The sequence below is a fragment of the Thamnophis elegans genome, chromosome 7 (assembly GCF_009769535.1).
Source record: "Thamnophis elegans isolate rThaEle1 chromosome 7, rThaEle1.pri, whole genome shotgun sequence".
Taxonomy (NCBI): Eukaryota; Metazoa; Chordata; class Lepidosauria; order Squamata; family Colubridae; genus Thamnophis; species Thamnophis elegans.
Window position 1 is genome coordinate 49,362,964 of NC_045547.1, and position 26,463 is coordinate 49,389,426.

General features: G+C 42.9%; 1 protein-coding gene across 1 annotated transcript; it reads right to left on the reverse strand.

Annotated features, from left to right (window-relative positions):
• Positions 1-2,242: 2,242 nt before the first annotated feature.
• On the reverse strand, positions 2,243-20,974 carry HMGA2 (high mobility group AT-hook 2). The gene is made up of 4 exons (XM_032221832.1): positions 20,629-20,974; positions 18,121-18,207; positions 4,171-4,221; positions 2,243-2,272 (listed from the first exon to the last, which is right to left on the reverse strand). Exons 1-4 carry the CDS (start codon positions 20,746-20,748, stop codon positions 2,243-2,245), a joined length of 288 nt encoding a protein of 95 aa, XP_032077723.1. The 5' UTR covers positions 20,749-20,974.
• Positions 20,975-26,463: the final 5,489 nt, after the last annotated feature.

Sequence of the window (26,463 nt, forward strand, 5' to 3'; positions counted from 1 at the left end):
GAATGATCAACGGGCTCGATGACTCCCTGCGCCAACAACTTATCCAGTTCGGCGTCAACCTTGGCCCTTAAGGCAAAAGGCACCCTACGGGCTTTCAGCCTAATGGGAGCAACCTGAGGGTCTAAACTTAAAGATATGGGGGTCCCTTTGTAACGGCCTAACTGGCCGTCAAAAACGTCCGAAAATTCCCTTAAGGTGTCCTCGAGAGTGCTAGGAACCACCCGGTGGACCCCTCCAATTGATAATCCCAGGGCAGGAAACCAATCCAGGCCCAGAAGGGCCGGCAAGTCATCCCTGACTATAAGGATGGGTAGCTTTCCCCGGAATTGGCCATAACATACAGAGATAGGGAAGGATCCCAGCGTAGGAATCACCCTCCCTTGGTAATCCCTTAGGGAAACCTCAGATTGCCTTAGGCGTTTCTGGGGTACTTTAGGGCACAGTTTGGCGAAGAGAGACCAGGGCAGGAGGGACCGAGAAGAGCCAGAGTCCACCTCCATCCGGCACGGCTGACCTTCCAGCTGGACGGAGGTCGAGACCTTCCGGGCCCCTGCAACGGCTTGGCTCGCCATACTGTCAAAAGTAGATGGTTGACTGGTGGACTGGTAGCAATCTTCCGACCTCTTCGGTGGCCGCTGCTGCTGGCGGCGCGGTTGTGCCTGGGAACGGCCGGGAGATTGAAGGAACGAGGGTGCCGGCAATAATGCCCTGCAGACCTTAGCCAGGTGGCCTTCGCCCTTGCACCGATTACAGATGGCATTCAAAAATGGGCAAGCCTGGCATTTATGACGGCCTCCGCAACCCCGGCAGGGCACTGCGGACGCCTGTTGGGCTGCAGGTTGCGGTTTCGGCTTCCTTTTAGGCACAGTCCTCATCTGGGCCACCACTTCTTCCTCTGGATCCTCATAAGCCAGGTCGTCCTCGACCATGTGGGCTTGTGGCGATGCGTCAGGCGGTGCTCGCTCTGGTGTGGCAATCTGTAACCGCTCAATGTCGGCCGTGGATTGCTCAGATAGTTCAGCGGCTCGGGCAGTTTCCACGGCCTGGAGGAGTGTAATTCGGTGATTTCGGAACATGCGGCTCCGCAGGTTGACATCGCGGACCCCGCACACAAACTGTTCCACCAAATTTTCCTCAAGGTTGGAGAACTCGCACTGGGCAGCCACCATCCGCAGAGCCTCCAAAAATTGACTGATGGATTCATTCTGTTTTTGGACTCGCCTGCGGAAGGCAAAACGGCGAGCGATGACTGAAGGGGTGGGTGCATAGTGATTCTTCAATCTGGCCATGAGTTCGTCCCACCCAAGTTTGTATGCTGGCCGTGGGGCTGCCAAAGCTCTTGCTGAGGCGAACATAGATGGCTCGCAGCATGAGAGGAAAAAGCTGCATTTTTCCTCTTCGGTTTGAGCCTGATTTTTGGAAGCGATCAGGTAACACTCAAACCTCTCCATAAACCCTTCCCAAGATTCTCCGGCCGAACCAAAGGGGGCAAAAGGAGGTAGAGCAGATGTCATCCTGACGGTTGTGAAGGGAGAGATACTGAGGGCCACAAAAAAATTTTTTTTCCCTCTTCAGGCAGCGTTCGTTGCCGGTCTGGAAGGCGGCAGCTAACTGTCTGTCTCTCTCTTTCCACCCTAGCGTCGCGGAATCGCTGATCCCATCCTCGTCACCAGTTTAGAGGTTCGGAATGAGGGACACGACCACAGGGTGAACAGCTAACAGATTTATTCCAAGCTAAGTATAACAGCGATTCAGTTCATAACCAGCCCGCCAAAACCTTATATACTCGGGCTTCAACCAATCAGAAACAAACATTCAGCCGGCAACAGCCTCCCTCGCGTCCTAACCAATCCAGACGGAGGAGGCTGTTGCTGGCCAGCACAAAGGTGCTGAAATACAAGAACAGCGAGGCCATTTACATGGCTTATACATATTAATGAGGCTATGAATATTCAATAAGCATATTGCCCCCAACAACAATCCGGGTCCTCATTTTACCCACCTTGGAAGAATGGAAGGCTGAGTCAACCCTGAGCTGGTGAGATTTGAACAGCCGAATTGCAGAACTGCAGTCAGCTGAAGTAGCCTGCAGTGCTGCATTTAACCACTGCGCCACTTCGGCTCTTACTTTGATTTAAAGACTGGCTTGAAAACCCAAGTTTATTTTGGTTAAGCCAATTTATTCTGTGACAGCCCAAAAGGGTAAATAATATGAACCACAGAGTTGTTTGGTATAAGTTTCTTAACTCTGAGGCAGAGTTGTCCCTGGACACTATGGAAAGAAACAAAGAAGTTTTGTTTATTAACCTTATCTTTGCATACACTGTTTGAATTTTATCCTCTTTCATAATCACTTTCCAATGCCTGATAAACCCCTCTTTAACCTTTGTAACTGAATTACCCAACGAACTATCTCATTCTCTTTTTTTTTAAAGCAAGAGCTGAGGTTCATTCATGCTGATAAGGCTCACACAACTATTTCCACTCAATCAATCAAGAAACGTCTCTGAGCAAATTAGAGTCTAAAGGTAGGAAACCAGTTGCTCTTCATGAGCCTTCTTTCAACACTTTCATTGAGCAGTACCTGCAGTTTTCAGAGGTCCAGGCAAAAAAACACTAATCAGCTCCTACAGCCTACTTTATATACCTATATTTACACATACAATGACATGTGCAATCTAGTATCTATTACCACAAAATCAGTATACTACTTGTACTATTCCCTGAAGTGGTAACAACAAATCCAGTCCTTTCCTCCCGCTACCAATGCTGTAGCCAGAAAGAGGAGCAAGGTTTGGCTAAAGAGCTCTAAGAAAGTAAGGGTATGGTTGGGGAGAGTGATGAAGAGAACAAGTGATAACAATCAGCAGCACAAAATTGCTGCAACATCAGGCACACAGGACGTCTGTTTGTGTTTCCTACAAACATCTACCTATAACCGTCCTTCCTAATCTACTATACTCAAATGTATTTGAATTACAGATCCTAGGTTTCCCAGCCTGTATAATTAACAGAGGTTGTCTAATAAGATTGCAGTTATGATATTACACAAACTGATGAGGCAAATTAGGCAAGGTTAACCTACAAATATGGAGAAGGTGCCAGTCCAGGCACCCCGACCATTCCAGGTGAGGGGGAGCAGCACTATGAAATAGACCAAATATTGGACTCCTGTCAGCATAGGGGTCTCCTACAGTAAGAAGTAGGTGTTGTTACCCCCTGTCGGAGGCCTCATGGGTGCGAACTTCGGATGTGAGTGCACCCGCTTGGTGGCTCGGTTCTATCGCTGCTGTCCTGGTAAACTGGGGTAGAATGGTGTGCTTTGTATTCCAGATGTCGTCCCAGTGGTAGGAGGACAGCATGTCAGCCCTCGGGTAGCCAGGGCTGCCATTTGCGGGGATCTCTCTTCTCTTGGCACCCTGCTGCCTCCCTCCTCCTCTCTGATGCCACTAGCAATCACCCCGCACCATCTATCACCTCCTCCCAGTCCCCATCTCATTGGTTCTTCAGCTCATCAGTTTCCATGCTTCTGGGCCGCTCGGGAGGCTCCAGCTGATTGGCACGGTTTTGCTGACATGCCGTGCCAGGGAACTCCCAGCTGGCTGGTGCGTCTCTAGCATGCCAATTCAAGGGGTGTTGCGTCATCAACAGCTTGTCACCCCAGGAGCCTTCGGATGGAGAGAGAATGCTGGATGCTGCTAGATGGCCATGGGTTACCGGCTGGCTGGCTTGGAGTTACTGGTGGGAGACTGGGTACTAGGATGTTCCCTACCTGGTTCCAGTCGATAGGGGCTGATGGGGACGCTTGGGTAGCTGGGTCTTTGTGCTAGGACTCTGTATTAGTATCATCACTAAGGGACATGAAGTGGGGCCCACAGGTGGATCCGGGTGGGAGGAGCAAACACTATATATATGGTGGAGGGATTAACCATATTAGAACTGACTTTACTCCAAGCCTGGGACTACCATTCTCTCTTCGACTTCAGATATTATGAATCCTGGCTATTAACTAAGTATATAATCATTAAACCCAGGTTATGATCTGCTAGAAGATAAATTAAGTAGAAAATAGCAATGAATTTAAACTAACAAAAATGAGATAACTATCTATATTAATGATATGTTTGGGGAATGAAATAACCATACTTATAAATGTAAAGTAGTATTTACCCATTTCCTGGGTCGGCCTCTTGGTCGTTTTTCTCCAGTGGCTTCTGCTTTCTATAAAAACAAAGAAACATGATATAGATCCAAATTATTTGTAATTACATTATTAGACAACCCTGGTGTTGGGCTAACTAGTGCATACTTCCTGCAACCCTGTTCTTTTATTTATCTACTGATTAGATGGGAGCCAGCAAGAAAAAAAAACTGCTACTATCTATCTTACTCTTTCTCCCCCACCCCCATTCTTTCTCTTTTTCCCTTATGGAGAAAGGCTGAGCCCATCCTTTCATAAAACAGAATGAAAAGTTCATTGTTTAAGGAAGGAAATGGTTTTTAAAAAAATGATAGACTATTCACTGTGATCTTCATGTGTCTAGACTATTGATAAGAATGTATGGAAAGCAAATCAACATTCTTGACAAAAACTATCTTTGGATGTATCTGTTTAAAGAACTTTTCTTTGTTTGTGCGCCAAAACAAACTCAAAATGTTAGCAATGACCGCTAACATAAAAAAGCTGTGACTAGAGGAATGTAGGAAAATCAGGAAACATACTGTCTATACATAAATTAAATGTTACACTATTCAGAGCATACTCAAAACATACATTTATTTTAAAAAGTTATTTCAATCATTTTTCCTCCTCTCCAATTCCAAATATGATTTTGGTGCTAAGCATTAATATTAATTCAAATCCTGCAAATAAAAAAATATTGTATGATGTTAAATTCTTGAATGAATTTAACTGAATTAATATGGTATCTTGCATGAATACTTTAGTTTTTCTTACCTTTCCAAGTGATTTGCAAAAGTGGATAAAAAGCAATTTAAAATGTTGAATACATACCATTTCTATTGTTATTATTCAAAAGTAAATTTCCTTGAATAGGTTAACGCATTTTACAAAACTATAACTATTCCTTGTTTGAATAAGAGGTCTATCTGGATTCACACATAGCGCATTCTCATAAGCCATGATTTAACTTCTATAGTGGATGTGTTCATAAAACATAGCTTGCTTAGCTGCAATTCAATAAATAATGATTTGGTGAGTTCATATAAATTGTAAGACACGTTTTAAAAAAAAACAAATTGGTTAGATTGATAAACATATCAAAGCAAAACTTAACTAATTGTATCATGGCTAAGGGCAATATGTGAAGCCACCTCCTGACTCCAATGATAACCATTAAATATCCACACAGGACTGCAGCCGCAAGATTTAAGTAGCACTTCCCCTGCATTACTTAATAAACAGCAGTCCTATAAGTTAATATTATTAAGTCCAGAAAAGGTGATATGGGGTGGTGGTCATTGCCTGGGATACTAGGAAGGCATCCAGGGTCCTTGCTCCACAGATTACCTGATGTGAGATGCTATTTGTTGTGTTGGGTAGCAGGAGGGGTCAGCTGGATCTGTTGCTATTGTACCAGCCTTCCTGCTTCCCTTCCTCAACTCCTCAATTCTATGCCTGGACTGGTGGTGGAGTTTCCTGGTCTCTTGATCCGGGACAACCTCAATCTGCCATTCCTGGCTCAGGATTAGAGGTAGCTCAGGAGTTAGTAGCCATTTTTTGAATTGGCAGGTCCCAACTCATCATGATGGTGATATACCAGATCTGGTTTTATGTCAGAGCAATGGCAGAGCTTTATGGATTTGGGGGAAATATTGATTTTCCCCCTGCGGTGGTCAGATCACTATCTGTTATGTCTCCAATTCTCAAGTGCCACCATCCCTACCCTCCGTTATCTGGGCCAGTTGTAGTTCACCAGCAGCCTGAGGAGCTGGCGGCAGAGTCAGACAGTGAGGAAGTTCCTTAGGTTGATGGTCCTGGGGGACTTTAATTTGCCTTCGCTCGGTGAAAACTCTGATGGGGCGGCAGGAGTTCATGGCTTCCATGACAGCCATGGGCTTGACCCAAGTAATTCGGGGCCCAACCCATTCGGCGGGTCACATGCTCGACCTCGTATTCCTCTCGGAGCAGTGGATTTGTGACCTTGGTCTGAGGGGTAACGACATCATACCCCTGTCGTGGTCAGACCACTGCCTACTGAGGCTCGACTTCCGGAGGCCAAACCCCCACTGTAGGGAGGAGGAACCGACCAGGTGGTTCCGCCCCAGGCGACTTATGGAACCGCTAAGGTTCCAGACGGAGCTTGGGGTCATTCCTGATACTTTCGCCCACAGTCCGGTAGAGACTCTGGTTGCTGCTTGGCATTCGGCAGCATCAGAGGCCCTCGACCAGATTGCGCCACTACGGCCCCTCCGAGGCGGCGGATCCCGGAGACCCCCTTGGTTCACCGAGGAACTCCGGGAGATGAAGCGCCGGAGGAGATGCCTAGAGCACCGATGGAGGTCCGATAAGTCCGAATCGAACCGAGCAATGGTAACCACCTGCACCAAGGAATACACCAGGGCACTTAGGGCAGCGAAAAGATCTCACATAGCCACCTTGGTTGCGTCCGCTGAGTCCCGCCCAGCCGCCCTGTTTAAGATAACCCGCTCCCTATTGAATAAAAGGGAAGCGGGGGAACCCTTGCAGGGCAGAGCTGAGGATTATGCCCAATTCTTAGCGGACAAAATTGCTCGGTTTCGGTCGGACTTGGACTCCATCCCCGCAGTTCCAGCCGAGACACAAGAGGATCAGGTGGAACATCTCTGGGTTGAGTTTCAGGATGTTACCCCCGGGGATGTGGACAAGGCCATGAGGGCTGTAAGTGCCTCCACCTGCGTACTGGACCCGTGTCCCTCATGGCTGGCTACTAACAGCAGTGAGGTGACACGAGGCTGGATCCAGGCGGTTGTAACCGCCTCTCTTCGGGAGGGGAACTTCCCCGCCGCACTGAAAGCGGCGGTGGTGAGACCCCTCCTAAAGAAGCCATCTTTGGATCCAGCTGTTCTTAATAACTATCGCCCAGTCTCCAACCTTCCCTTCCTTGGGAAGGTTGTTGAGAAGGTGGTGGCCTTTCAGCTCCAACGGTCCTTGGAGGAAGCAAACTATCTCGACCCCTTCCAGTCAGGCTTCAGACCCGGTTACAGCACAGAAACCGCTTTGGTCGCATTGACCGATGATCTCTGGAGAGCCAGAGATGGAGGGCATTCCTCCATCCTGGTCCTCCTTGACCTCTCAGCGGCTTTCGATACCATCGACCATGGTATCCTTCTGCGACGACTGCGGGAGGTGGGAGTGGGAGGCACCGTGTTGCGGTGGTTCTCCTCCTACCTCTCGGACAGGTCGCAGTCGGTGTTAGTGGGGGGGCAGAGATCGTCCCCTAGGCCCCTAACATATGGGGTGCCTCAGGGCTCGGTCTTATCCCCCCTACTATTCAACATCTACATGAAACCGCTGGGAGAGATCATCCGCAGGCACGGGATCAGATACCACCAATATGCGGACGATACCCAGTTGTATCTGTCCGCCCCGTGCCAACTCAATGAAGCGGCAGACGTGATGAACCGAGGCCTTGAGGCCGTTATGGACTGGATGAGGGTTAACAAGCTTGTGCTCAATCCAGAAAAGACCGAGTGGCTGTTGTGCTTCCCTCCCAAAGATTCGATCAATATTCCATCACTCAGGCTGGGGGGTCAAATTCTATACCCCTCAGAGAGGGTTCGCAACTTGGGAGTCCTCCTGGATCCACAGCTATCGTTTGACCACCACTTGACGGCTGTGACCAGGGGGGCATTCGCCCAGGTTCGCCTGGTGCGCCAGTTGCGACCCTACCTGAATCGGGAGGCACTCACAACAGTCACTCGGGCCCTTGTGACCTCTAGGCTGGAATACTGCAATGTGCTCTACATGGGGCTGCCCTTGAAGAGCATCCGGCGACTTCAGTTGGTACAGAACGCGGCCGCGCGAGTGATTGTGGGTGCACCGCGGTTCACCCACATAACACCTATCCTCCGCGAGCTGCGCTGGCTACCTGTCGATCTCCGGATGCGCTTCAAGGTGCTATTAGTCACCCATAAAGCCCTGCATGGTAGTGGATCTGGATACTTGAGAGACCGCCTCCTGCCAATTACCTCCCTGCGACCAATTAGATCACATAGATTGGGCCTCCTCCGTATTCCATCGGCCAGCCAGTGCCGGCTGGCAACCACAAGGAGGAGGGCCTTCTCAGTAGTAGCCCCGACCCTTTGGAACGAACTCCCCGTGGAGATTCGTACCCTCACCACCGCCCAGGCCTTCCGCACAGCCTTGAAGAACTGGCTAGCCCGTCAGGCCTGGGGACAAGGATAGCCGCCCCTCCCGAATGATGAATGTATGTTGCTTATTACTTTTATTATATGTGTCTATGTTACTGTTTGTATTCCCTTCCCTGATTTTATGTGAGCCGCCCTGAGTCCCCTCAGGGAAAAGGGCGGCCTACAAATATTAATAAAATCTAAATCTAAAATCTAAAAAAAAGTTGCGGAGGAACATGGGCCAGTCTTGGAGTCTGGGGAAGGCTCGGACGAGGGCTCTGCATCAGAGGCAGAGAGGGGGCCAGGGACATCTGGTAGTTATGTGCTGCCTCCAGAGTCTGACATCAGCGAGGCAGAACAGTGTGAGCCTGTTCCCAGTGTGCACTGTGCAAAGCTGCCAGAAGGCAAGAACAATTAAGAAAAAAGGGCGACTTGGGAGTAAGGCTTGGAGATGTTTGGCCCCTCCCATAAGACATAAAAGAGGAGCAAAGGGGCGTGAGCCTTTGCAGGAAGCAATTCGCTCATCTAGTCAGTTCAAGCTCTGAGAAGTCCTCTTTGACTGTGTGTTAGGTTTGGCCTTAAAAAAACTAATTGGCAATTAGGTCTCTGGCAGTGTTTATCAACACTGATAAAGGAGGAGGTGGGTGCTTATCAACATTACCCTGAAAGACTATGGCACCTCGAGCAGATATCTGTCGGGGAGTCTTCACAAACTGTTTGTGAATCATTACAGGCTGTGAATGACCCTAATTCACAGTTGTCTAAATAAAAGAGGGTTTTTGGGACTAAGATTGTGATTTATACTTTCTCAGGAAGCCTAGGTCAGAACGGGCCCCACCCGAAATAACTAATGTATCCAATTATTCTGAAGAAGATGCTATTCAGTCCAACTAAAGCCTTAGTGACCAAACAGAATAGCAGAGCAGTGGTAGATTCAGACTGGATTGTGGCTGAATGGCCTCTCCATGGTTCCTAATATTCCCTATCATATATGATAGAACTGAGGGAACTAAAACAGGTAGAGTGCTGCTGATGAAAGATAAAGAGCAAAGACAACTAGATTCTGCCTTATGATGGCGAAAATTAATTATTTCTTCACCCTTATTGAGTCTCTCCATAGTTGCCACTGTGATTGATTTGCTGGGTACACCTCTATACATGCCTCTAATCTCCTTTCCAGACTTAAGTGTGGATGAGGATGGTGAGCAGTGAGACGGGGGGGGCTAGTGGAGATGCAGTTCAGGAAGCAGCAGGCTCAACTCGACAGAGCAACTGCAGCTGGAACAACTGGATGGACAGTCAGCTGAGCTTGGGCAGAGGGCATCACAACTGCAGCAAGGTAGCCTTGAGATTCTAGGAGGGGAGGGAAGCACAGCTGCCAGCAGCGATGAGGAAGAGGAGCTACCCCTCTCCCCGATCCAAGAGTGTGCAGGGATGAGAGGCGACAGGAACACAAGTCAGCCAGGCTACTCACAAGGCAGCAGCCTCACCCATCGTAAGGGGCTATTTAAGCCTGCCCAAAGAGAAGAATATTGCTGAAACAACCTATCCAGTTGTATTGCTTCGTATCCTGGCCTTGTTGTATTTCTTGTCTTGGACTTGTGATTTGGATCTCTGGTTGGTGCCTTGATCTTGTGCCTTGCCGGGTGGACTAATTCAAGCCTTTGGGTCTCTTGCCTTGTTGAACGTCTTTGTTCTGGCTTCTGCCTAGCTTCAGGGATTGAGACTGCTCCTCTTCCCAGCTCCTTCAAAACCTCTGGGTGGGACTCAGAGGGATGCATAGGCTTTTGTTTTTCAAGAACTACTTGGGACTATATATTTGGGCAGCTCAGTAAAGACTTTTAACATACCGCTTTGTGTGCATGTGTGAGCAGGGCAGCACATTCACCAGCCCTGTTACAGGTAATTCGGTCCCTTCTTGGAGGAGAATATCAAAGTTTGCCTACAGGGTTGTTGTGAAGAATATGCTGTACATCTGGCAGATAAAGTCACTTGCCTTTGTTCTGTGTTAGACTTCAGCCTTAAAACAGAATCAATGGAAGTACAGGGAGCTACATCTTGCAAGGTGGAGGAGTTTGAGCTTGTGGAACCTGAGGATAGGATTCAGCTGCTAGTTTGGCTGTCATATGCAGAAGACACTCAGCTTTATACCTCTACCTTAGGCCCTCTGACTGATATTGTAGATATCCTATTCTAGTGGAACTTTAGGACAAGCTCTGACTTAACCCTAACAAGACTGATTGGCTGTGGTAGCATTCAGACCCTTCTAAGACAAGGTTCTTCACTCGTTAGTTGTAGAACTAGTTCTATTTCCAGACAGACCCAATACGCAATCTGTGATCCTCCTTGATTTGAGCTCCTGTTCAAAGAGCCGGTGGCAACAATGGCTGAGAGAACCTTTGCACACTTTCCAGTAGTGCAACCAGTTGTGCCCGTTCCTGGACCAGGAGACCTTGTTCACTATCACCTATGCCCATGTAACCTCTTGTTTAGATTACTGCAATGTTCTCTACATGGGGTTGCCCCTGAGAAGTGCTTGAGAACTTCAGCTAGTTCAGAATGCAGTTGCGCAATAATAAATAGTGCTGGACATACAGCAGATGTAACACAGCTACTATGAGAATTGTATTGGCTAGCAGTATATTTCTGAGTACAATTGAAATGCTGTTTGTCACCTTTAAAGCCTTACATAGCTTGAGACCAGTTTACCTGGGACCATCTTTTTTCAAGACTCTCTATCTGTCCAATTCTATTTAGCTGCCGAGGCATGCGGCAACACCCATCAGCCAAAGAAAGTCAGCTGACGAGGAATAGAAGATGGGCCTTTTCTGCAGTAGGCCCTGCTGGGCAGAATATTTTCCTCTTAAAAATTAGAATGGCCCCAATCCTGTTAAGCTTTCGTAAGGCTCTAAAAACCTGGCTATGTACAGGTAGTCCTTGATTTATGACCACAATTGAGCATAACATTTCTATTGTTAAGTGAGCCTTTTGTTAAGTGAGTTTTGTCCCATTCTATGACCTTTCTTGTCAGAGTTAAGTGAATCACTGCAGTTAAGTTAATAACCTAGTTGTTAAATCAATCTGGCTTCCCCATTGATTTTAATTATCATAAGGTTGCAAAAAAGTGATCACATGACCTTGGAACACAGCAAGCTCATAGGTGTGAACCAGGTGCAAGCATCTGAATTTTGATCATGTGACCATGGGATGCTGCAAAGGTTGTAACTGTGAAAAAGCATTTATAAATCACATTTTTCAGTGCCATTATAAATTTGAACAGTCACCAAATGAAGTGTTGTAAGTTGAGGGCTACCTGTATGTAGCTTTGGCCTGCAAATATGTTATAGGTCCCATTATTAGCTTTGTTAATTATCTTGGCTGCTGTATATATGCATTTTGAATGTTTTTATTGTTTAAATGTTTTATTGTTTTTATATTTTTAGAATTTTAAGCCACAGAGTCACTGGTTGAGATGAGAGGCTATAGAAATAAAATAAAATCAAATGCAATCCCAGTAGTGCCTATATTCTGTAATTAATAGAATGCCTATTTATTTGTTTTTCTTTTAGTCCTTTAAACACTCAATTCTTTCAGTTCCTTACCAAAAATCTTTGTATAAGACGATGCTTTGTAAAAAGGATGTGAAAATACTGCAGGGTTTTCTACAATTCCTTAGGCTATAAATACAGATAAATATCTATATCCCATTATAGGGAAGAAACATGTGAAAATGTAATAGCACAAAATTAGAGAATAAAATTTCATTTAAAATGTTTTTTATAAAATCTTCATATTTAATCATAAATATCACTTCATAATATAAATGCCATTTTCTTAAGATACCATTTTCAAACAAACTGCATAAGAAAAGATATATATATATATATATATATATATATATATATATATATATATATATATTAACAAGTTATATGAAATTTAGTGAATATTGCTTAAAATATTTCAGCAATGAGTCCTCTTTCACTATGGATCCAATTTTCTAGACATGACATCTAAAATCAAGTATTGTCTTACAAAGATTTAGTCTAAATCAGAGGTGTCAAACTCGCGTCATCATGGTGGCATCATGTGATGTATCAGGATTTTCCCCCCTTCACTTAACCGGGCGGGAGCGGGGTGAGCACATGACATATCTTGCCCGCGATTCATGAGTTTGACATCCCTGCTATAAATAATAGTAGAGGTAATCACCTGAAAATTACTGCTATCATTTAAACATGTTCAGGTGGACAGAATACTAAAAATGACATGATTCCAGAGTCTGCAATCATCATCTATTAGTAACCTATATTATAACATTTAGAAGAATAATGTATTTGCCATTTACCATCAAATTTGTCATTTTGAATCCTCCATTACTCTGTAGTCAGTAGGATGACCATATGAAAATATTTTGCACGAGTCAGTTCCACTGACATCCAGCTTCAAGCTTCAGAATCATGGTAAAGAAGTATACTGTGTTCTGTCTATTAAAAAAAAACATCTGCCTCTTACTAATAAGCCTATACCTAAGTTACTAAGAAAAGAGTAGCACAATAGCACTTTAAAAGACTACCAATCACAGTCAAATTGGAACGGAATGAATGCTGCCTGCATGGTTTCAAACAAATCAGCACATGCTAAAGAAATCAAATCCCTGCTTTAGCAGACATGGGTTGCTTTGCTTTATAAGATTACATTACTGATTGCTTTTAACAACTATCATCAGTATGTGAATATGGTTATGAAGTATGACAATCTTATTTCTTTATGGCCCCACCATTTTCTACTTACCAATATGGTAATAACTACAGTATTCTCTCATTTTTAAGAGCATACTTGTATTAAGTATTGTTTAGTAAATAATAGAGGAAGAATTAGTATCTGCATAGCACCCCAAGAATTATCCTGCCATAAGCCATAAATTATGGGCACTTTGGAAGTAAAGGAAACATGCTAACAAAATCAGCTTTAGAAGTGTTTTGCTATTGGGAGGGGAGGGAGAAATCACTGTTCTTAAAAAAAAAAAAAAGCTGAAACCCTGCATCTTTCTTCACTCTATGACCACAAAAGAGGAGAATGGTTTCTTTTCCTGGGCCAAGTAAAAATAAATGACAGTCTACATGCAGATGTGATCTATGCTTGCAAATTAGGCTTCTTCCTCAGTGTCTGGATGATACTGTCTGAAGAATGGAAAAGATAATGTTGGTGATTTTCACACAGTTTAGGCTGTTTGTTTTAATTGACTGGTGAATGAAAGGCATATACACATTTCAGAGACATATGTCCATTGTCTCATTTTTTCTCAAAACAGATTTTTTTTATAGTTAATAAGTAACTTATTTTCTAGCAAACTACAATTTAAGCTGGATTTATATTTTTTAAAGTAGGATGAATTTGATTTGTCATTTCATTTAACATGCACTTAAGTCCCATTAATATCATGTGAACTCGCTTCCAAAAAACAATTTGTAACACAATACTCCAAATATATATCTTCATTCTAAAAACAAAATCAACTGTATTTTATCAAGTATAAACAAAGAACATGAACTATAAATCTAAAAATCTAGACTATGACACATAAGATATCTATCCTTGTTTTAAAAGCTACTAAACAATTTCCCTCAAATATTTAAAAAATCATTTTCAAACAGTAACGTAAGAATTTGATCAGTGACAGAAACATCTGAATTAGAACAGTACTATCCTGCTTCCAATCTTTCTCTCTTATTTGATTCCTTTGTGAACTTAAAACTTTAAAAGAGCTAATACTGCTGCTGTTGTTTTAGAAAGCTCTGTTAATTATACATTCATTTAGTTGTGGGTTTTATATTACTGTTTTTATGGGCTATTCCCTGGAATTTGAACAGCAGACATGAAACAAGCTACTCATTAGATCCTGCAGCATTTTTATGTATTGTCAAGTTTCACACTACTAATTTCCTAACAAGCTCAATTTGTTTTAAATGCCTCCCAGGCCCGATTTCTAAGTCTACCAGAAGCTGTGTAAGCTTTTAAAAAATGCAGCAATAGACATCATTGAGCATTCCAGGACATTCCCACTAGATTTAATGGAATTTTCTCTAAAATATAACAAAGATCCACATCATTCACACATATATATTATATAGACACTGAGAGAAAGAGATTTTTAATTATGAAGTATAAGCGTTTACAAGAGAAAATCTTATCAAGTAATCATGAACTTCTTTATTTGCCTGTCTGAATTCTAAAAATATAAATTTATCTTATAATACATTTCAATTACTTTACTTTGAGAAAGAAGCCACCTATTATATATCATAATTTTTAGCAACATTTCATTACCTACAGAATTCACTTTTATGGTAAAATAATTTTAGCAGTGACAACAACTGTTTTCCAATTGGAAATAAATCTAGATGTGTGCCTGTGTGTGTGTGTGTGTGTGTGTGTGTTTTAAAATTATTTAATAGCATATCTCAGACCAATAAAATAGTTACAGTTAACAATAATACATTTTTCCTAATAATTCAATATACCAAATATGAACATTGTTACTTTGTATACATTGAAATTGCAAAGTGGGTTATAATTCTTAAAGGTCCAAAAGGATAAAGCACATCTATGATTTATACACTTTGTATACTAATTAATGGACAAATTATACTTTATAATTTGTCCATTACAGTTTAAAATATGTTTTTATTAGCTACTTTAACAATGGAGAGGCACAATATAAATTATTTAAACAATACATATATACAGTTTTCCCACTGGAGCAAAGAAACTGAATTCGTATGAATATACTTTTATTTTAAAAAAATCTATTTCCTCAATAGAGTATGGTTAGGATAGAGAACTATGCATATATAAAAATAAATATCTACACCTTAGAAATGATTCTTCAAAAATAGGCAAGTTGTCCTTTTATTAAGTAGATATTTAACCCACATAAAGAAAAACTTAACCAATAATCAGTTCTGTACATTCAATAATTACTGCAGGATATATTTTAGAATATTTTTGAAAATCTAGAAATTATGGGCAGAATCCACTTAAAACTTCTTGCACGCAATATTTTTCAATCATTGTAAGTTGAAAGTAAAGCTGCCTCTTCTGTGACAACCATTATACAACTCCTGTGTTGAAGAGCCACAGCATCTAGCAAATGGTATATTTTTAATATAAAACTGATAACATCTGCAGAGTAAAATTATTCTATTCTTAAAACAACTTTTAAGAATATTATCTTTGAATTATGAACAAAAGTGTAGCCATTCCTTTGTGAACATTTCTAAATAAACCCCTAATTCTTTCTAAATCAGTTTAATATTATAAAATAACTATAGAAATATGTTAATTAACATTTATGTATATGTACAATCCTAAACCTATTTGTTTTGCAAACTGAATTAAATAGAATTAATAGTTAGGATCACCCTGAGAGTTGATTAATTATCTAAATTTATAAATCTCAAATATTGCTTGCTATAAACATGATATCTGCTTCATACAAAGACTAGCAGTGTTTTGTGAATAACAGATTCGCTATTTGGGTTAAGTTTTTATTTAAATCACTAAGGTTTGTTGAATAAACTATTATATATGGGTGTTAAAATATCACTAAGCCATCAGGGATTTACAAAATCAGAGAATGATTTCACACATCACACTGAACCAAAATCAAACAAACTGGAGGTAGTTTTGACTTACAACTACATACTTACTGATTGTTTAAGTTATGGCAGACCTCCCCAGGGATACTTACAACCTGATTTCAAAGTTCCAGCAGTCATGTGACATTTTGGGTGCTTGATGACCAACCTACATTTACAGCTATTTGTAGCATCCTGAGATCATATGACCACATTTTACAGCAGTTTTGCCCAAAACTGACATTTACTTCCAGTTTTTCTCAAACCTGGCTAATAGCAAATCACTTATTCACTTGCTTAAAAACCATTGCAAAAAAGGTCAAAATTGGGTCCATAGTGTGGATGGCCCAAATTACAACAATCACAATGTGCAAGCATAATGGGCAGGCTCCTTTACAGTAATAAGTGGAGGACATTATGGCTCAGCAAGATTTGTAAACTTATATAATTCAATTTTCTGTTTCCACAGTGGCCAGCTATGGGCCTAAGGAAGGCTATAGCAGAATGTGAAAACCCTCCAAAAATTGTCATGAGATCTCTGGGAAATGGGGGAGGGGGATTACAGTTGTACAGATTTACAAAAAAATGAGTAATTTACACCATGGATAGCTGTGTCCTTTTGTAAGTTCAGTCTTTTCCCACCTGGTGCCCTCCATATGCAAACAATGGTCATGAAATTCTGGGAAGAAATAAAGAAGGCTGATTTAATTTTTCATTAAAGCTATTCTCATTAGTAGTCACTGCTACATCTTGTTAGAGGAAACATCACTGGCTAATCATTGCTTTTCTTAGATTGCCTTATTTCCATTTTATTGGATGACTGTGAGATTATGACTTTTAGCAGTATGAAACATTCATTTCCTTGATATCATCTTTAATTTTATAAAACCCTAGCATATCACTTTACCTGCACTCTCTTTGGGGGGGGGGATTAAAGTTACAGATTATTTTTGTTGTGCTTGTCTACACTCTTTCTACATTTTTTAAAAAAAATAGATGTGCCAGTGAAATATATATTTGTATTTTACATTCTATTTGCAAAAATGGGGAGGAAAGAGAGAGGAGGCAAAGGCAAAAGAATAAAGTTTTCTGTATTGAAACTCAAAGGAGCTATATTAAACAAAGACAAAAACATAGTCAGTCCCTAAATTTTAACAAAAAGCATTTATCATAGGTTATTATAATCCATAATATCACAGTAACAATATTAAAACTGATGTGCATATATATAAAATGCCAAAACAAGTTTTAACTAGAAAAATGCCACATCTGTATAACAATAACAATATCTGTGTTTTTGTTTCTGATGTATTTGTAAATGAAAACTGCTGATGGTAGTAACTGGTCTACCAAACATGATTCATGATGTTTCAAAATTACTTAAAACTGAGGTCAGCAGTATTCTTATAAAAAAAACTGTAAATAGCAAATCACTATGCTATGCATATGTCCATGATTGTTTAAATAAAAAAGCTTTTTTTGTGGTATTGTCTTGGAATCTGTTAAATTAAAAAAAATTGTCTAGAGACAAAGTGGATTATTTCAACGAACTTATCAATTCATGCTTCCTTTCCTTAATATTCAGAATGCAGCAATTGTTCAAAATGTGATGTTCCCCCCCCCTTCCCAAAATATACTTCCTAAGTCAAGCAAGGAATATAGAGGAAAGCCAGGTATTCAACCCTGATGTCTGATGATAAAGATAACAATAATGATGATGATGTTGAGTATATAAACAAATATCCTGATACCTATCAATGTATTATTGAGCTTATGCTTAGCTATATAGTTAACAAAACATTAGAGTAATAATTTGCCTAAGTATATTAAAAATTTCCAGAATATGAATATTTAATGTTAGATATTAACAATAGTAGAATTTATTTAACAGTAGTAAACAGAGTTCATATATCGTGAAATTCTGAATTTGGAAATTAAACATATGTAGAAGTTACTGGGGGGGATTACTTCTCATATATTCAAGATCCTCCTCCAACATTCCTGCCTGAAATATTATTACAATGGCCCAAACCTCACACAGTTCAAAGGTTAAATGTGAAACTGTTTAGACAACAGCTAAAAAATAGGAGGTAATGAAAGCAAATCTTTTATTATGGACGACTCTCACCTTCTGAGCTGCTTTAGAGGGACTCTTGTTTTTGCTTCCTTTAGGCCTTCCTCTTGGTCTTTTGGGAGATGGCTCTCCTGTAGGTTCCTAAAAACAGAAAACACACCGTTGTCCCCAAAAACTCAACAGAAATCTAAATACAAACAACAGAACTTAAAATACACACACTTGTTTTATGTCAACAAGTGACTGAACTTTAATAGTGAAAGAGAATGTTAAGCAGGGAAATAATAATATTTGTTTATCTGCATTATTTAAAATGTTTCTCCATAGCAGCTTGAGCTCCATAGAAAACAATGAAAAAGTATGTCAAATATTATAGCAGTGATACATTTTCCCCAACCAAATACACCTAATAAGATTATGTTTTGTCATTCTAATCAGTGGAGGCTCTTCCCATTCACCTGATAACTGTTTATTAAATATACATTTGTAACCACTTGAGACTGGGATTCCAACCTTAAAGAACCTTTAAGGCATATTTTTCTCTTGTTATGAAAGTTACCAAAGTGAGCTTTGCTTTGTTCTGTAGTTTACAATCCACTTTGTCTAGCTTAATGGAATCTATATATTATACAGTATGTGGGGGCTTTGCATGTTCTGGCCTGATGAGAAAACAATTTAAAGTTTATAGCGTGACTGAGATTCAGAGTATATAAAACCAGTTTTTGTTCAGATATCCCCCCACCCCAATGGTTTCTGTTTGATCATAAACAGAAGACTGCTTAAATGTGTAGGATTCCAGTTTTCAGAATTCAAATGTTTATTCAATGAATCATATGGACTAAAAGAAAAAAAATCACTTTCAAATATCGAACATTTTATTTGGATTACAGGATGAAGTTCAACTAATTAAGTGCAGTTGTGAATGGATCTTAAAACTCTGCTGCATTCTTTAGGTTGCAAGAGAAATCAAGTCCCTAATATACACTCTTACCTGGGACTAAAACCCAGCATTCAGTGAGGCTTACTTCTGGGCAGGCATACATAGAATTTCACTGCACTATAACTGACATAATTTCAAAGAAAAAAAAATCAAGCCAGATATGTTATAATGTTCAGCACCGACTGGGAGAGAAGCGATTTTTTTTCCTGAGTACAGTATATTTCATAAAATATTCCATTTTGAAACAAGAATCTTCCAATGTCAACACACTTCTTTCAAAAATAAACTGATACAGGCGATGATGGGAAATTTTGCTACAAGTGGGGGAAGGGAACACTGAAATCAGGATAGTTTAACAAAGGTAACATAAGAGGTGTGTGTGTGTTTTTATACTGTCCTTTCTCAAATATATTTATTGCTTTATTGTTGGGGATGTGAAGAGAAAAGTAGGATAAGTCTGAAGTCCTGGCTAATGATCATTCAACAGCGCCGCAGATTTAAGGGAACCCCCCACTTCGAGGTATTTTACATTTCAGGTTTCAAATCAGGAAGTGGTTTGATGCTAATGAATGAAAAAAAAATTATGCCGCGGAAGTCAGCTTTAAATGCACTTAGTAGGCAACTCCTAATGCTGATAGCTGCCTCGGAGGAAATGGAAACCAACCCAAACAACAACAGAAAAAGTTCTCCATGCGGCTAGGCAGCGCTACAACGGCAACCTTAATTGGTTGCATCCGCAGAGAATCTTTCTCTCTCTCCATTACTTGAAGCGGGTAGGACGAGCCGGGTATCCCCGTAGCCTGTTTACTTTGCCAAATGTACCACATAGTACTTATGGATTTCACTTCGTGGGGAGAAAAGGGAATGCCCAGGACTCAAATGTCCCACGAGGAGCCCTAAACCCCGAAACACCCTTTCCCATACAAAGGCAATCCGTTTCCTGGAGGGGAGGCGGGAGGGGGAACAGACTAAACCTCGAGGAAGTCAAACAACCCTACAAAATGCAAAGTAAACACGCAGCCCACAATGGCTCCCCCTTTGAACCGCACAATTGGGGAGCCTGACCCCCTCCCTCCCGGCCACGATGGGAGGGGGTGAAGTCGGATGGGAGCAAAGGTGGCAGCAGCCACTGCGAGGCGAGCTAGAAGACACATGGCACAAAGATTGAGGCGTAATAGCGAAGACAGCCCGGACTCCCATTCTTCCCGTCTGCTCACAGGCTCAATTTAAACTTTGCTCGAAACTAGCCCGCGAGCGCTGGTTGGTGGGACCGGAGCCGAGTAAAACCACACAATAAAGGCAAAGATAAGTTTTTGCCTGTTCAAAAGAACCAAAACGCAAGCACGCGCGCGCGCACACATTTCTCCCTCTTTCATACGCGCCCGCGCACACACATACACTACTCTCTCATACACACGTACACATTCCACTCCTTGCCCTTGCCAGTGTGATTTGCAGCTCCGAGCCGCTTTGTTACAGTTGCAAAGAAACCCGCGTGGCCGCCACAAAACTTTTACATCTACAAACACACACCGCCAATGCCGAGGAGCTCGCAAGGCACGTGCGCGCCCGATTCTCACATCCCTCCGCTCTGTTGTAAGTTAGCTAGAGGAAGTACTGACTTGTGGCTGTTTCCTGGGTCTCCCTCGTCCCCTCTTCGGCGGTTCGGCGGCGGCAGGTTGTTCTTTGGCAGCCGCAGAAGAAGTCGAAGGCTGCCCGGCTCCGTCACCTCGTGCGCTCATCGTGACTCCTAGCTGCCTCTCAGCCTCTCCGCGGGCTCTCAGCTCGCTCGCGCTCTGCGAGGCACCTTAGGAAAAACGGGAGGATTCAAAGGCGACCTCGTCCACTCGCGACCCCACGGCAGCACCGCCACCCCGACCACCGCCACCACCACGCCGGACGTCCTGGGGTTGCCAAAAGGAGAGAAGAAAGGGAGGAGGAGGAGGAGGAGAAGCAGAGGAGGAGGGAGAGGATGGCGGCGGCGGCGGCGGCAGTAGCGGGGCCAGTGGTGCTGGCGGCGGCGGCTGCAGAAGGAGGCGGAGTGGGAAATCTCCCCTCTTTACAATTTAGTGCCGGGATGGAAATGCAGGAAGATCGAGCCGCTGACTTTTTTTGTTTGGAGCCAAAGCGGAGGGAGTGGAAAGAGATAGAAGCGCTTGAAATGCTAGGAGAGAGCTGGGACGGCGGGTGGGTGAGTGAGTGAGTGGGTGGGCGGGCCGGCGGGAATGCTCCTCTTACGAGCGCAAAGCAAGTGGGGGCTCCGCAGACTCCGGTGCGTTCAGCAGCAGCAACCCGAGTTAGAGAAGGCGCTGGGGAAAATGTATAACCCAGCGCGCCTTTCGGCTGGGCTGAAACCGGATCGTGCACGTTGGGAGTGAAAGAGATCACACGGACACGAGAGGGAGAAAGCGGGAGAAAGAGAAAGCCCCCGAGACGTTCACGTGTTTGCCTCCGTAAGGATATGCCGAGAGAGAACGGCCGGCAAGGGGATGGAAACACTAGGAGATGCCTGTCCTCAATAAGTAACCTGCCTTTCAAAAGAAAGAAATCTTTTGCCCTGGGTGGGTTAAGAAACAGGGGGCAACAAGAGGGGAGGGGGAGACAAAACTAGAGAAAGTGGGGGACACACAAATGAGTATTGGACCTATACCAAATGCTGGTAAACCATTAAAAACAGCAATCACACCTCAAAAAGGTGCCCTTCCAAGATGGCACCTGTCCAAAATTGATCCTGCCCAATTTTCATGTATAAAATAGCTGAATTGGTTGAACTGAGCCAAATAAATCAGGTTTCCTCATGCAGATGGCTTTTCCCTCCAAATTGCTGCCAGGATCATTTTTCTTACAAGAAATACTCAACTTTACTAAAATGAACTTCAGTATATACCGTGTTTCCCCATAAATAAGACAGGGTCTTATTTTCTTTCAATCCCTGAAATAAGTGCTTGGCCTTATTTTCGGGGAGGTCTTATTATTTTTAATGTGCAGGAGGTGGTGAGCGTGGTCAACTCATGGCTGCTGCTGTATTGCAATATTTTCAGGGAGGGGTTTTGGGGGGGAGGGCTTATTTTAGTGCATGCGCTTAAAAGCCTGATTGGGCTTATCCAGGGAGGTCTTATTTTCAGGTAAACAAAGTATTTCCAGAAAAATAATTTGAATGTGAAATAATTAACACATAAAGATGTAATTTGAATACATGCCACCATCTCGTCTTTGCCTTTGTTAAATCCTTTAATCCACTTTTTCTCTACTGATGACATTAAGTTATATTCATCTAGTACTGATTTTTTTCCAATAAAATCATCAAAACCAAACAGCTAAAATGGTTGAATGAGTTCAGTTCCAATCTGCAAAATTCAAATACAAGCAATATTTTATGGCCTCTCTGGCCAGTAGTATGATAATAGCAGAAGCTATAATAGCAACATTTCCATTAGAAATGTTTTAGATAAAACGCTTAGATAAAGCAACTATATATCCACCTAGTTTCCTCCATTGCCTGTCCATTTCCTTGGCAACAATTCTCCTCTCTGTTTTGAACTCTTGAATGCTTTTGGTCCTTATCTCCCTCAACATGTTATTTTTCAAAAACAGGCCTTGAGTTTCCCTCTTTAGTTTTTGTAGACTTCTACTTTCAACCATCTCTTTTGTGTACTGATCAATTATTCAACATTTTATGTCCAAAAAGTGTTTTCTTGAGCCAGAGGTCTTTTGGGATATTTATTCAGTTGCCCTCCATGCATCCCTCTGGTTTTCTCTGTATTCTGCCACATTAGAACCAGGACAATCCAGCCTCCATGATGAAATAATTTAACAAAATACACCTTCCTGTTTCTTATAACATTTAGCTTGATATATGGCAAAATAAGATAGGAAAGGAGAGGCAGACAAACTAACTAGAAAAGCCTAGGCAGCGTCAGGCCCTTTACATTTCTGTGGCAGCCCTACAACAGATTAATATTTGTGCACCTGTGTCAGCCTCCGCTTTGCTGCTGCTTCGGCTGCCATTGAAACGGGGAGGGGGGCATGGTATTTGGGAGGGGACTCATTGTTGTGCTGGAGGAAGATTCTAGAGTTTGAACTGTCCACCTTACTGCGCATGTGGAGGAGGAGTGTTTCCCGCCAAGGCCAACGGAACCAGCATTCCATCCTGGTGATGCCTTTCGAAGTTATCTCACACCTGACAATTGGGAGAATTATGATTGGACTGTGCACGGGATGCCAAGGGGAGGGGAATGAATTATACAATATATTATTCGTTTTCGCGCCTAAATAATCAGACTTCGCTTAGCTTCGCTTCTATTCATTTATAATTAGTAAAAGTACACTTGATTTCTATCAATGGAGTCCTGTGGTTTTCTTTCCTGATTTTTGAATGAAGAAGGGCTGACAATTAAGGGAAGTCTGACCTCCACCCCACCAGGAGCTACAACCTACCGAGGGGGGTGTTCTCACAAGAAGAAAAAGAATGTCTTTGCATGTAAGTGATGAAGAGGAAACTGAAGGGGCAGCAGCAGAACCATCTTTAACTGAAAGGCTGGCTGGTCTAAGGGTGGAAGAGCCTACTGTTCGTCCCCGATGGACTTTGGGTGTGGGGCAAAAAGAGGAGTCTGAGGAGTTGGATGCAGGAGTCACGAGAAGGAGACCGAAAAAAAAATCAGCAGAATGGGGTGACGCTGGGGACGAGGATTACAAATTGTCCCACGCCATGCAACTCCTTGAGGAAGCTATGTCCGAACGCAAAAACCGTGGAAGAGCAATGGAAAGGGAGCAAGCTGAAGAGTTTGAATAAATGTACTCCATGCATAGGTTAAGGGAGGGTGAAGAGGGGGGATGGGAGCAAGGAAACCCAACCAGCCTCCCCCCCAGATAGGGCCGCTCCAAGAGTAGGGGGGGCAGGCGACGCCGATTGGCAAAAGTCCCTCCCTTAACAGTGAAATATAATGGCGATCCCAAAAAATTAGGTTTGTTTGTCATACAGATTTGGAACTATATAGAAATTTACAATCCGGATTTAGAAACGGATGATATGAAAGTAAGGATGGTCTTACTCTCATTGGAAGACAAAGCGGCCGACTGGATGGTGGGCTTACACCAATGTAATTCCCCTCTCCTGAGGAATTTTAATGACTTTATGGCTGCAATGAAGAGGAGGTTTGATGACCCGCTGATTGAGAAATGCGGGAAGGTGAAATTTATGGCCCTGAAGCAGGGAAATAGACCGGTGGCTGAATATATTCAGGAGTTTCAACAGCTATAAGCCTATATGAGGGGATGGTCAGAAGACGCTTTATTAGATCAGTTTGCTGGGGGATTGAATGAAAAAATTTATCAACAGTGCGTTAACAGACACCTTCCCCACCGAGTGACTGCTTGGTATGAACATGCAGCAGACATTGAGTTAGATTTGGCCAGACTTCAATGCATGAAAGAGGGAGAAGTGGAGAAGTTGCCCCCCCCCCATCGGCCCAAATAGCCCCTGCTCGCACCAGAAGTGAAGGGAAGGGAAACAAGACCAAGCCTTTCATGTGCTTCCGCTACAGAAAGGAAGGCCATCACGCCGTGAATTGCCACGTTAATCTGGCTCAGACCACTCCACCCCCACCCAGAAGAGAGGGGAGGGCAAGCAAGGCCCCGGGAAAGAAGAGAGAGGCTGCGTGCGCTGCTGAAAATGTCCCCCAGCATTTCCTGGAGTGGCGCTTCCCAAGCCCCAGATATGTTCTATGTCTTCTAGGGAGATGGAGGAAATGAGAAAATTCATTGACAAGAACTTGGAGAGGGGTTTCATTGAACCAGCTAGACCCAAGGTAGCAGCTCCTGTGCTCTTCAGAGAAAAGAAAGATGGCTCTCTCAGATTATGTGTTAATTTCAAAAATTTAAACAGTATCTCTGCCCAGAATCTCTATCCATTGCCACTAATGAAGGACATGCTAGCCCAACTGGGCAAGGGCTGCATTTTTACTAAACTAGACTTACGGGAGGCATACTATAGAGTCTGTATTAAGGAGGGAGACGAGTGGAAAACAGCTTTCAACTGTCCCCTGGGCTGTTTCCAGTTCCGTGTGATGCCATTTGGCCTGCAGGGGGCGCCTGCGGTCTTCATGCAATTGATTAATGAGGTCTTGCATGACCATCTTTACAAAGGCGTTATCGTATATTTAGACGATATGCTTATTTACATGCAAACACATGAGGAACACGTCAAGCTTTTTGTAATAAAAAACAAAGGTTAAGTAAAGGGAGTGGTAGTGGCAGTGGCCGACCCTTTCAAGAGACATGGAGCGAGATGTATGGCATTATAGAAAAAAATGGCAGATCATTTTGCGTTCTATGTACTGAAACGGTAGTAAGCAGAACATGGAATATAAATAGACATTTTGAAACTAATCATTCCCAGCTCTTGGAAAAAAGTGAGGATGAAAGGAGGGAATACATTTCCAGGAAGCTACACCTTTATAAGAGCCAATCTAACTCCATCCTTAAATTTATGAAAGGCTCTACAAATTTAAACTCTGCAAGTTTGAGCATTGCTCACTCCATAGCTCAGCATGCAAAAGCGCTTAACAAAGAAGTTACTAAGCAGGTATGTTAAATAATTTGTTTTTGGTTTATTAAATACAATTATATATTGCAATTATACATTTTTGTAGTTTAAACTATAAATTGCGCAAAATTATGTTTTTGTCGAAGTGACACACAACGCGAGTTATGCTCGATTTTTTGCCGATTTTTGACACACCACGCCAAAAAGGTTGCCCATCACTGACCTAGGCTATCGTATCTCCCACGCGGGTGTGGAGATGGACCCCACTAAGGTCAAAGCAGTCACTGAGTGGGAGGCCCCTCGTACACGCAGGCAGTTGCAGAAATTTTTGAGTTTTGCCAATTTCTATTGCCAGTTCATCCCTTCTTTTGCTAAGATAGCTCTTCCCATTACTAACCTATTGAAGTCCAAAGGTGGGCCGAAACCCAGACCTAGCAAGCCATTGGATTGGACCATGGAATGTCAAGATGCTTTTGAGAAGTTAAAACGACTTTTTGCCGAGGAACCGGTTCTGAAGCACCCGGACATGGACGCACCATTTGTGGTTCAGGCTGATGCCAGCGACGTGGCGGTGGGGGCCGTATTGCTTCAGGCCAATGATCAAGGTAACTTGCAACCCTGTGCATACACCTCTCGCAAACTCACTTGACACAGAGAGACGTTGGGCTATCTGGGAGAAGGAGGCGTTTGCTGTTCGTTAGGCTTTGGCCACATGGCGCCATTTTCTAGAAGGCGCTAAGCACCCGTTCGAAGTGTGGACTGACCATAAGAATTTAGAAGCTTTGAGAACTCCCCAGAGACTTTCCCCTAAGCAGATGCGCTGGGGTCAGCATTTCAATCATTTTAATTTCACCCTGAAATACATTCCGGGGGGGGGGGGACTTCATGGCTGATGCTTTGTCCAGGCTCCCTC